The 13,517-nt window shown below is 39.0% G+C and overlaps 1 protein-coding gene across 8 annotated transcripts in view; it reads left to right on the top strand.

Annotated features, from left to right (window-relative positions):
- LOC128688062 (intraflagellar transport protein 74 homolog) overlaps positions 1-13,517 on the top strand; it is a 694,157-nt gene that overhangs the window by 599,913 nt on the left and 80,727 nt on the right. For all 8 annotated transcript variants that reach the window (XM_070083786.1, XM_070083787.1, XM_070083782.1 and 5 more), the window contains 2 exons: positions 10,342-10,451; positions 11,962-12,132. In XM_070083786.1, coding sequence (XP_069939887.1) covers positions 10,342-10,451; positions 11,962-12,132 — 281 coding nt within the window. The remainder of the gene's footprint in view (positions 1-10,341; positions 10,452-11,961; positions 12,133-13,517) is intronic.

Below are 13,517 nucleotides of genomic sequence, written 5' to 3' on the forward strand. Positions count from 1 at the left end.
TTTTAAGAGGAAAGTAAAAATAGGTTAAATAAATGCATGAGTGAGTTTGAGTGGATGTGAGTTGGGCCTGACTAGCTTGTGCTACTAGGTTTGATGTCATGCTCCTTCCTTCCATGGATGTGACTTAACTAGGTGGGTCTTGCATGGGCCAGTAGGCCTGCTGTAGTGTTCCTTCTTTCTTATGTTCTTATGTATTCGGCAGGCTGACCGGCTGGCTTGCTTTAGCTGTCTCTCTGTCTATATCTCTGTATATCTCTGTTTATCTATATATCTGTATATCTATATCTCTGTCTATCTATATCTGTCTCACATGTACATATAAGTACAGTTATTATACATAGTGTAAATTACCTAGGATAATCCAAAAATTCCAGGTAAAGATAGACAGACAGGTAGATAGACAGACAGACAGATAGACAGAAACATGTTTGTGTGTATCAGTGAAAACAAATAAAACCAGGGTTCCCCCGAGCACCCATTTATCAAATGTCACCGAGCTGAAAACAGATGTCATAACACAATTCTTCAAGGAGTTTTGATATACTATACTCCAGGCAGACAGAAAGACAGATAAGCAGAGACAGACAGGCAGACAGATAGACAGACAGATAAATAGACAGAGAGACAAGACATGTTTGTGTGTAACAGTGATAACAAATACAGTGAGGGTTAGCTGGAGCAGTGGGCATTTATCAAATGTCACTGGGCTGTCAACAGTATAGAGATGCCTTTCATAACAACATGCTTCAAGGTATATGCCAGGGTATCTAAAACATTGCTGGGACCTATAAATACTTTGTATATATTTCTAGAAAATAGTAAATTACCCAAGTAGGTGTAAATGTTCACCTGTCAGTGTGATTGTGACTATTTGAGCACTATTTCAGTACCTAATATTAGTGTCAGAACAAAGATTGCTATGAAATCACAAGAACTATTATAAATTGTAATTATCAGAACATAAAAAATATATAAATCAAAATAAAAACGAGAAAAAAAGGTATATCAGCAACACTTCTGCAAGCGGCAGGAGTCGATGTTGCTGACAGGTGAGCATCCAGCGCCAACTTCACGGTTTTATATGTCAGTAAGTACTGACCCTAAATTTTTTTTTAATTCTATAACATGTAGAAAAATGTGCTCTTCATTTTAAAAGAAAAAAAAAAAGATTTTTTTATTTTTCAAAATATTCGGAGCGCCACGCGAGTGAACGTAGATCTACGTTTGGACAGTTTAAGGGTTAAGAAGGGTGGAGTATATGGAGAGTACAAGAGGTGAAGAGAGTGGTGAGTTAGTGCAAAAGGAGATGAAATGATAGAGTGGGTGAGGCACTGTCAACAAATTTTGTGGAGAATAAGAAAAATTTTTGGAGATAAATAGGTTAAGAAAGCCTACGGAGTGAATGGATTTGACAGTTAAAAACAGAGTAGGGAAGCTAGATGGGGAGCTGGAGGTATTGGGGCAATGGCAGGAATATTTTGAGGAACTGTTGAATGTTGTTGGAGGGAGGGAGGCAGTAATTTCATGCAATAGCCAGGGAGTTATAACATTTTTTAGGAGTGAAGAAGAGCCAGATGTGAGTGTGGTGGTGTGCGAGGCATTAGGTACAATGAAAGGGGGTAAAGCAGCTGGAACTGATGGGATCATAACAGAAATGTTAAAAGCAGGGGGATATATAGTTTTGGAGTGGTTGGTAATTTTGTTCAATAAATGTATGAAAGAGGGGAATGTACCTAGGGATTGGCAGAGAACATGTATAATTCTTTTATATAAAGGAAAGGGGGACAAAAGAGACTGTAAAATTTATAGGGGAATAAGTTTACCGAGTATAATAGGTAAAGTGTGTGGTAGGGCTATTATTGAAAGAATTAGAATTAAGATAGAGTGCAGGATTGCAAATGAACAAGGAGGCTTTAGAATGGGTAAGGGATGTGTAGATCAGGTGTTGACATTGAAGCATATAAGTGAACAATATTTAGATAAAGGAAGGGATGTTTTCACTGCATTTATGGATTTAGAAAAGGCATATGATAAAGTGGATAGAGGAGCAATGTGGCATGGAATAGGTAATAAGTTACTAAATGCTGTAAAGAGTTTTTTGAGGATAGTGAGGCTCAGGTTAGTGTATATAGGAGAGAGTGAGATTACTTTCCAGTAAAGTAGGCCTTATACAGGGATGTGTAATGTCACCATGGATGTTTAACATATTTATAGACTGAGTTGTAAAAGAAGTAAATGCTAGGGTGTTGGGGAGAGGGGTGGGATTAACCCTTTCAGGGTCCGTGTCGTAAATCTACGGCTTTACATTGAGGGTCCAAACCGTAGATCTACGCCATGAGCTCAGCTCACTCTGATAAGCTGTGAGCTGTAAATTTGGGCCTAGATATGAGAGAATACAACTATGTGGAATGTTTACTCCACATAAAACAAATCCTGCAGCACACAGTACATAATGAGAGAAAAAAACTGAGACCATAATTTTCGATTAAAACAGCAACTTTGCAGTGTTTTTTCATGTTTTTTATATTTGTATTTGCGATTTCTTGGTCTCATTTGATAGAATGGAAGATATATTACAGAAATAGAGATGATTTTGATTGGTTTTAGTACTGAAAATGGCTTGAAACTGATCTCAAATTAGCGGAAATGTTAAATTTTTGCCCGTGTTCAAGAGTAAACAAATGACTTCACACATCTAATACACGCCAGCTGGTGGGTCTAATATATGTTCACAAATGTGCTGATATTATTTAATCAATTATTACAATATTGCATGAGAGTAAATCTATTTTTTTGGTTTGAATAAAAATTCATTATGTGCATAAAAAATCAAAATGGAATTCATTTGTAAAGCCTGAAAATGTAACTAATGAACAGAGGAAATGTTAGTTTAATGCCAGGAATGCCTGCATTGTTTATTCTGGACCCTATTTTGAAATTGGAGTATTTTGAACTTTGCACTAAATTGGCCAAATTACCAATTTCCAATCACTTTATTTTGTAGTTGAAACAGTTGAGTTGGCAATTTCTTATGCTCAATCGATAGAATAGAAGTAATACTAGTGAAATAGCTAAAAATTTGGTCGACTGGAATAAGGTAATTGGCCTAAAATGAGTGTCAAAGTCGGCAAAATTGCCGATGCGTAAATATCGCTGACACATCAAAATTCGCAAGAGCATAATTTCGTCAATTTTCTGTCAAATTTCGTACTTTTTGTTTTATTACCTTCAGAAAAAGATTCTCTACCATTTCATAGGAAAAAATAAAATTTTTTTTTTAAATTCTTGGACACTGGTGCGCACTTTGAAATTTGGTCTCCGGACCCTGAAAGGGTTAAATTATGGGGAATCAAATACAAAATAGGAGTTGACTCAGTTATTTTTTGATGATGATACTGTACTTTCAGGAGATTCTAAAGAGAAGTTACAAAGGTTAGTGAATGAGTTTGGGAGGGTGTGTAAAGGTAAAAAGTTGAAAGTAAACATAGATAAGAGTAAGCTGACAAGGGTATCAAACGAGTTAGGCAAAGAAAAATTTGGAGTAGATTTGTCAGCAGATGGGTTTATGAAGGATGAGTTTAATCATAGAATTGAAGGAAAAAAGGCGAGTGGTGCATTGAGGTATCTGTGGAGACAAAAAAACGTTATCCATGGTGGCAAAGAAGGGAATGTATGAGAGTATAGTGGTACCAAAACTCTTATATGGGTGTGAAGCATGGGTTATGAATGCTGCAGGCAGTGGAGATGTCGTGTCTAAAGGCAATGTTTGGTGTAAATATTATGCAGAAATTCGTAGTGTGGAAATTAGGAGGTATGGAGTTACCAAAAGTATTATTCAGTGGGATGAAAAGTGATTGTTGAGGTAGTTTGGTCATTTCAAGAGGATGGAGTAAAACAGAATGACTAGGAGGGTGTCTAAATCTATAGCTGAGGGGAGGATGGGTAGGGGTCATTCTAGGAAAGGATGGAAGGAAGTGGTAAGAGGTTTTGTGTGCAAGGGGCCTGGACATGCAGCAGTTATGTGTGAGCATGTTAGATAGGAGTGAATGGAGACGCATGGTTTTTGGGATCTGACGAACTGTTAGAGTGTTAGCAGGGTAATATTTTGTGAAGGGATTCAGGAAAACCAATTAGTTGGACTTGAGTCCTGGAGGTGAGAAAGTACAATGCCTGCACTTTAACCCTTAAATGGTCCAAATAGATCGACGTTCAAATCCGTAGTGCTCCAAAAGTAGATCTATGTTTTTTTACATATTTTCAAATATAACAAAAGAAAAATGTAGATAAAAGTTTTTTTTACACATTTTTAAATGTAAAAAAAAAAAAAGATATGTACATTTTTTACATACTTTCAAATGTTAAAAAAAAAACGTATATATACGTTTGGACCATTTAAGGATTAAAGGAGGGGTTTGGGATATTGGCAGTTTGGAGGGACATCTAAACTGTTGTATCTGAGTGCTTCTGCAAAGACAGTGATTATGTATGAATGATGGTGAAAGTGTTGAATGATGAAAGTTTTTTCTTTCTTTTTGGGTTTTTCTTTCTTCTTGAGTCACCCTGCTTTGGTGGGAAATGGCTGAAGTGTTGAAAAAAAAAATGCATACACAGTATAGTATGTATGTATGTTTTCCCATTGCCTCGCATGCTCTTAATCCACCATGCATGCAGGGTTATAAGAAGCTTTTGAAGGTAGTTTAGTGTAGAGCCTAAGTATCCAGCAGCTATTAGAGCAGAGTGACTGGAGACTAAGTGGTTTTTTAGGAGTTGGTTCCTTGTTGGAGTGTGAGGAACTTATCATGAAGAGATTCAGAGAAGTTGGCTCCCTAGCTTTGGTTCTGAAGGTGGAAAGTACAGTTCTGGAAAGATATCTAGGGATTTAGTGATGGTGAATGTCATATCTGCTTTGGATCACCCTGGTCAGAAACAGTTGATACATAAAAAATAAGTTACTATAAATTTACTGTCAAGTAGCAAGATAAAATTCACATTGTCTTTACCTGGGCTGTGTAAATTTGGCATTATTACTTCACGTTATGATATCTTTACTCCTATCACAAACTCTATTCAAAGTTTTAAATACAGTACTATTTTAAATATAACTATGTTTTCAGTCAAATATAGTAAATGAGATAAAATTAACCTAACCCTCTGACTGTCATAAGGCCCAATCCTGAAGTGTCTCCTGGTGTCACAAAATATTCAAAAAAAAAAATTATTTTTTCTTATGAAAATGTTAAGATTATTTTTCTGAGTGTTTTAGTCCAAAAAAAAAAAATTCCCATCAGTACTTACCCAGATATAGAGGCATAAAGTTTGCAGAAAATGAGCCACGTATGGCAACAGCGGTGACTGCCGCTCACCCGGTAAACTTTGGTTTACTTGTATTTGAAGTTTTTTTTTTTTTTTTCACTATTTTATTTTTTCACATAACTTATGTGGCCTGTGAGACCAAAGTAAGGTGCAATGTGCATATATACACTCGTTGTATACAACACAATAAGCACACAAACATAATTATCAATATATTATTTACAAAACTTGTTTACAAAAACAAACAATACAAAAAATTTTTTATTACTATTGTTCTATAATATATATACCAATATACAGTCATTGAACATATTCTTAGAAGTTCTGCAGCTTGTGGAACTCTTTGAAACATGTTTTCATACACAATGGTGTTTTACACTCCTCACACATAAAACCAGTGTGTGTGCATTTTTGTGGAAGTTTTTTTTTTATGTGCAAAGACAAAACACCTCGTCTGAGCAGTTTTCTTCAAAGTATTAGCAGGCAGTTGTGTTATGTAGTTATCCTAGGTAAATGGTCGTGTGTCATCATTCTTTCCTGCATTCCTTTCCTACCTGCATTCCTTTCCTACCTTCCTGCATTCCTTTCCTACCTTCCTACATTCCTTCATCTTTCCTTACTTTTTTCCTTCCTTTGATCTCGTCCTTCCTTCATTCCTGCCTTCCCTTCTTGCTTCTGGTTTCTATAATATATATACACATATATAGTCACTAGATACTTTCATAAAACTGCTATTATCTTCATTCAGCAAGTTTGTCTTGTGTGCAAGTGTGTGGCTTATAATTGTTTTGAGTCAGGAGTCGGCAGCTGTCAAAATGACATATTGTCTCATTACTCACTCCCCCTCCCGCCTGTCAAAATAATAGGGTCGGATGCTGCTTCCCCTCCATTCTATCTAATTATCTTTCTCCCTCATTCTATCTCTTTCAATCTGTCTCTCTCTTTCTCTCTGTCTGTCTATCTCTGTCTCACAGGTATACATAAATACAAGTACAGTGGACCCCCGCATAACGATATTAATCCGTTCATGAGAGCTCATTGTTACGCGAAATTATCGTTATGCGAATGAATTTTCCCCATAAGAAATAATGGAAATCAAATTAATCCGTGCAAGACACCCAAAAGTATGAAAAAAAAAAATTTACCACATGAAATATACATTTTCCTACACACAAAGAGAAGGATACATGCACAATAGTAGAGTAGTACATGCACAGTATATATTGTGCATGTACTACTCTACTAAATGAAGAATAAATGACACTTACCTTTATTGAAGATGCAGCAATGACTGATGAGACACTGTGTCCTGGGAGTGCCTTTTCCTCCTGAGTACTGTAGGTCCTGTTTGGCATTTTCTTCCAGAACAGGCCTTATCACGCTGTGTATGTCACTACGATTCTTAAATCTCTCAAACCAACCTTTGCTGGCTTTAAATTCACCAATATGAGCACTAGTTCCAGGCATTTTTCCCTGTTCATCTGGGTGTTAGTCGACTGGTGTGGGCTGCATCCTGGGAGACAAGATTAAGGACCCCAATGGAAATAAGTTAGAGTCCTCGATGATGCACTGACTTTTTTGGGTTATCCTGGGTGGCTAACCCTCTGGGGTTAATTGTTCCTCGGTAAGTGTTTCACGTTAAGCCACACCAACAACACTCTCTCCACATCTTCGAGTAATACAGCTGATGGTGGTGCAGCAACAACAACAGCTGTGGTGCAGCTGACCATGGTGCAGCAGCAGCTGGGTGCAGCAACAGCTGACCATGGTGCAGCTGCAGCTGTGGTGCAGCAGCAGCTGACTGGTCCAATTTATCAGCTGACTGTGGTACGATAGTATTTATCACCCTTTTTACCACAGGGTTGGCACTAGAAGCTTTCTTTGGGCCCATGGTGGCTTATTTAGCAGTTACAAGCACTATAAATAATGGAATAATACAAAATGTATCGAATGTATGCATGCAACCAGCTACCCTGGCTTGTAAACAATGACGGCAAGGCAGGCGCTCAGGCTGGACGGACAGGTTCGGGATGAGTCATGTTCAGAAACAGCTGATGGTGCAACAGTAGCTGACCGTGGTGCAGCAGCAGCTGACTGATCCAGCAACAGCTGACTGGTCCAGCAACAGCTGACTGGTCCAGCAACAGCTGACTGATCCAGCAACAGCTGACTGATCCAGCAACAGCTGACTGATCCAGCAACAGCTGACTGGTCCAGCAACAGCTGACTGATCCAGCAACAGCTGACTGATCCAGCAACAGCTGACTGATCCAGCAACAGCGATTCTTAAATCTCTCAAACCAACCTTTGCTGGCTTTAAATTCACCAATATGAGCACTAGTTCCAGGCATTTTTCCTTGTTCACCTGGGTGTTAGTCGATTGGTGTGGGTTGCATCCTGGGAGACAAGATTAAGGACCCCAATGGAAATAAGTTAGACAGTCTTCGATGACACACTTTTTTGGGTTATCCTGGGTGGCTAACCCTCTGGGGTTAATTGTTTCTTGGTATTCTCAATAAGCCACACCAACAACGGTGCTACAGCAGCAGCAGCAGCAGCAGCTGACAGTGCTACAGCAGCAGCAGCTGACAGTGCTACAGCAGCAGCAGCTGACAGTGCTACAGCAGCAGCAGACGATGCTACAGCAGCAGCAGACGGTACTACAGCAGCAGCAGCAGCAGCAGACGGTACTACAGCAGCTGACAGTGGTACAGCAGCAGCAGCAGCTGACAGTGCTACAGCAGCACCAGCAGCTGACAGTGCTACAGCAGCACCAGCAGCTGACAGTGCTACAGCAGCAGCAGCAGCTGACAGTGCTACAGCAGCAGCAGACAATGCTACAGCAGCAGCAGATGGTACTACAACAGCAGCAGCAGCAGCTGACGGTGGTACAGCAGCAGCAGCAGCTGACAGTGCTACAGCAGCAGCAGCAGCAGCTGACAGTGCTGCAGAAGCAGCAGCAGCTGACAGTGCTACAGCAGCAGCAGCAGCTGACAGTGCTACAGCAGCAGCAGACGATGCTACAGCAGCAGCAGATGGTACTACAGCAGCAGCAGCAGCAGACGGTACTACAACAGCAGCAGCAGCAGCTTACGGTGGTACAGCAGCAGCAGCAGCTGATGGTACAGCAGCAGCAGCAGCAGCAGCTGACAGTGCTACAGCAGCAGCAGCATCAGCAGTTGACCATGGTACCACAGTATTTCGATAATATTTCTCACCCTTTTTACCACAGGGTTGGCACTAGAAGCTTTCTTGGGGCCCATGGTCACTTATTTTGCAGATAAAATCACCAAAAACACTGTAATAATGCGAAATGTTACGATTGTATGCTTGGATGTTACCGCGGAGGCTGGCTTGTAAACAATGCCACCGGCGGAACATGTGAGGCTGGCTCAGGCCTCACGAACAGCATTGAGCGGGTTTTTTAGCAGTATGCGAGGCAAAATCTTAGCGATAAAATGTATCGGTATGCGGATTTAACGTTATGTAAGGCCAACGGTATGCGGGGGTCCACTGTATACATAGTGTAAATTACCTAGGATAACCCAAAAAATCCAGACAAAGTGCTATATTCTGCTTGAAGATGTGAGTAAACGTGATGATGACAGTCTTGTGGCTCTCTCTGAGACAGAGCTAGACGGGTAGACAGGGAGCTTGGCAGACAGACAAATAGACAGACAGAAATGTTTGTGTACCAGCAAAAACAAAGGGAGGGAGATGGTCATCTAATCTTTTCTTATCAGCTGCACCCTCCCCCACCCTCGTTTATGCTCATCAAACATCAGCTCTTATCAGATGTTATCTCCCCTTATCTTGTCACTGTCATGGTGTGAACTGTTTTCCATGCTTCAAGGAAACATATTATTACATATTATTATTATTACAAATTCTTCTTCTTCTTCTTCTTCTTCTTCTTCTTCTTCTTCTTCTTCTTCTTCTTCTTCTTCTTCTTCCTCTTCCTCTTCCTCTTCCTCTTCCTCTTCCTCTTCCTCCTCTTCCTCCTCTTCCTCCTCTTCCTCCTCCTCCTCCTCCTCCTCCTCCTCCTCCTCCTCCACCCCCTCCCCTCCTCCCCCCTCCCCCTATCCCCCCCCTCCCCCTCCTCCCCCCCTCCTCCTCCCCCCTCCTCCTCCCCCTCCCCCTCCCCCTCCCCCCCTCCTCCTCCCTCTCCCCCTCCCCCTCCCCCTCCCCCTCCTCCTCCGCTTTTGGTCTCAAACTCCTCAAAATCATGAAATTGATCTTCACTGACACTTCCATCTGTGTTAGAGCATCACTTGGGAAGAGAAGAGTCCCAGATTTGCTGGGGAGTCACATATTTCTTACCGCTAAACGTGCTGAAAAAGGACAACTGAAATGGCATTCCCACCATGCACGACTGGCTCCCCGATTCTTTTTATATGGTGCACACTGACCATGGAGGCCCATTCTCTCACATGTGGGCCTACCAGCTTTCTCCTGCTTGATTTGAAGCCGCTATAATTTATGCGTATAGATACGTCAAACACGGTATCTCCTATGACGTATATATACGACTGCGACAGTCAAGGGGCTAAACTAGTTTACAGTAATGAATAGAAAATTTTAATTGTATGTTAAATTTCACATTAATATTATTAATGATTTTAGATGTTGTGTTCTTATATTGAAAATCTTTTACAATCTGTAATTTACACAGTCATCTCTGCATCCAATACACTAGCACCTACACTTTATAACTATAATATTCAGAACTTTGTTAAAACATTCAGAATCATTTCAGTCATTTCACTTGTATCTTGTAATTTGTACATGTTCATGCCACATTAGCACTTACTTATGGACCTAAAGAATTTACTAACCACCACTTTGATAGTTGAGGATGTTTTTATGTTTATCATTGTTTGCTCTGAGTGGTATTAAAATCTTTGTCAGCTTATATAGTGATATGGATATACTAATTGAAAAGTAATTCTTTGGGCATTCAGTTGTCGATACGAATTATGTACAGTATTAGGCCTGTAATATTTTTTTCTTTCTTTCCTGTATCAAAAGGGACAGCAGATCGACCCTTGACAAGGGGAGGAACTGGCTCTAGCATGAGTATGGACAGACCTGACACTCGCCAGACCACCTCATATGGAGATCGCCCAATGACGCGCCAGGTAACCAATAGAATAATTTATATTAAATTTATTTTTAAATATTTTCTTTGGGTTTATAAATAATGCAGCCATTTCAGCATGTTATGTAAAACATTTACACAGTGGTACCGTAATTTAAAAAAATGTTGATTGAGCATTATAAAAACTTCACACATATTTGTAAAGCATATTGTTATGCTGTAACAGTATTTCTTCCTTATTCCATAGCATAGTATGGTATCTTACCCCATATTCATATACTTAACCCTTTCAGGGTCCAAGGCCCAAATCTGGAGTCACGCACCAGTGTCCAAGAATTTTCAAAAAAAAAATTTGTTATTTTTTCTTATGAAATCGTAGAGAATCTTTTTGTGAAGGTAATAAAACAAAAAGTACGAAATTTGGTGGAAAATTGACGAAATTATGCTCTCGCGAATTTTGATGTGTCAGCGATATTTACGAATCGGCGATTTTGCCGACTTTGACTCCCATTTTAGGCCAATTACATTATTCCAATCAACCAAATTCTTAGCTATTTCACTAGTATTACTTCTATTCTATCGATTGAGCACAAGAAATCGCCAAGTCAACTGTTTCAACTACAAAATAAAGTGATCGGAAATTGTTAATTTGGCCAATTTAACACAAAGTTCAAAATATTCCAATTTCAAAATAGGGTCCAGAATGAACAATGTAGGCGTTCCTGGCACTAAACTAACATTTCCTCTGTTCATTAGTTATGTTTTGAGACTTTACAAATAAATTCCATTTTGATTTTTTATTCACATAATGAATTTTTATTCACACCAAAAAATAGAAGATTTACTGTTATGCAATACTGTAATAATTGTATAAATATCATCACCATATTTGTGAATGTATATTAGACCCACCAGCTGACGTGTATTAGACGTGTGAGGTCGTTTGTTTACTCTTGAATATCGGCAAAAATTTAACATTTCCGCTACTTTGAGCTCAGTTTCAAGCCATTTCCAATGCTAAAACCAATCAAAATCATTTCTATTTCTGTAATATGTCTTCCATTCTATCAAATGAGACCAAGAAATCGCAAATACAACTATAAAAAATATACGAAAAAACACTGCAAAGTTGCTGTTTTAATCGAAAAATCATGATTTCATTTTTTTTCTCTCATTATACACAGTGTGCTGCAGGATCTGTTTTATGTGGTGCACACATACCACATAGATGTATTCTCTCATATCTAGGCCCATATGTACCACTCACAGTTTATCAGAGTGAGCTGAGCTCATGGCGTAGATCTACGGTTTGGACCCTGAATGTAAAGCCGTAGATCTACGGGATGGACCCTGAAAGGGTTAATAATGCATGTGTGTATATATCTATAATAGTATGTCCATGTATGTAGCTACCATCAAGAAATTTGTGTTTCTGTGAGTATGGTATCTCCATGAACGTGTTGGTGAGCAGAGCAGTCAATTTTACTTTAATTTCCTTTTGCAAAATGTTTTGGTAGTGTGATTGTTTTTTCACCTAAAACTCTTTTTAGGGGGATGGGAACAGCAGGCCCACAACATCGGGTCGACCTATTACAGCTCGGCCTGTCAGTGCCGCACTCCGTGGGGCCCCAGGAACAGCATCTAGGCTCCTGTCTACAGCAAGCCTGCAGCGCCCTGGTACAAGAACTGGTGTAGCTACTGGCATAGGCTTTAATACACCTGTGAGTACTGTAACACATTTGGATCTTAATTTGTTTATGTTTTGTCTTATTTTTGTATGAACCAGAGCAAAAAATGTTAGATGACACCTAAAGCCAACATAATGAAGTATGGGCTCAGTAGCTTTACTCTCATGATATCTTTTAAGAGTTTCTGGTCATAAAAAAACATACAGGTTGCCTTTTAAATTACAGCTATTTTATATTTTTTAGTGTAGTTAAAGATATATGTTTTTAATTTTGAAATCATACTAGTATCAGAATAAAATGGTATGTACAACCAAATTGTATGAATGGATAATCATTGATCCCTTTCAGTTTTTGGAAACCATTATTTATTCAGTAGCTGCCTTGTCAGAAGTGCATAGACATCACAGTTCAAATGACCCTCTGCACTGCATCATCCCCACTGTACTTTCCACTTCCAGGATACAAGTCCAGCTAACTTGTTTTCCTAAAGCCCTTCATAAATGCTACTTTGCTTTCAACAGAATGTAAGCCATAAAAACTACTTTTCTTCACGCACTTTGATCTAACATACTCACAAGACCTGCTGGATATCAAGCCTCTAGTACTCATAATCTCCTTTTACCCCCTCCCTCCAACCATTGTTGGGATGATCCCCTGCTTCTCCTTTTGACCCCAGCATTAAACACCTTTGTCATCCTATCTCTTCCATCCTCTAAATGCCCAAAGCGCTTGAAACAGCTCCTCCTCAGCCATCTGAATTATACCTTTACTAACTCACACTAAGTTATCTTAATAATACAGCTTCTCCTCACTTAACGATGGGGTTCCGTTCCTAAGAGTAGGTCAGTAAGCGAATTGGTCGTTAAGCGAGGAGCATACTATACTATCTTTAGATATTTTTTTAATGTCATCTTTGCACCATTAACCTTTTGAGGGTCGACAGGCCCTCTCCGAAACTCGTTCTGAGGGTCGGCCAAATTTCAAAAAAAAAAAAATTATTTTTTCTTATGAAAAAATAGAGTTTTTTTTTCTAAACATTATAGGATAAACAAAAAAAATTTACCATCAATACTTACGGAGATATGGATGCATGAAGTTTGCAGAAAATGAGCCGCGTATGGCAACAGCGGCGACTGCCGCTCACCCGGTAAACTTTAGTTTACTTGTATTTGAAGGTTTGTTGTTTTTTTTCACTATTTTATTTTTTCACATAACTTATGTGGCCTGTGAGACCAAAGTAAGGTGCAATGTACATATATACACTCGTTGTATACAACACAATAAGCACACAAACATAATTATCAATATATTGTTTACAAAACTTGTTTACAAAAACAAACAATACAAAATATTGTTTATTATTATTGTTCTATAATATATATACCAATATACAGTCACTGAACATATTCCTATTAGTT

Source organism: Cherax quadricarinatus, chromosome 10, assembly GCF_038502225.1.
Source record: "Cherax quadricarinatus isolate ZL_2023a chromosome 10, ASM3850222v1, whole genome shotgun sequence".
Taxonomy (NCBI): Eukaryota; Metazoa; Arthropoda; class Malacostraca; order Decapoda; family Parastacidae; genus Cherax; species Cherax quadricarinatus.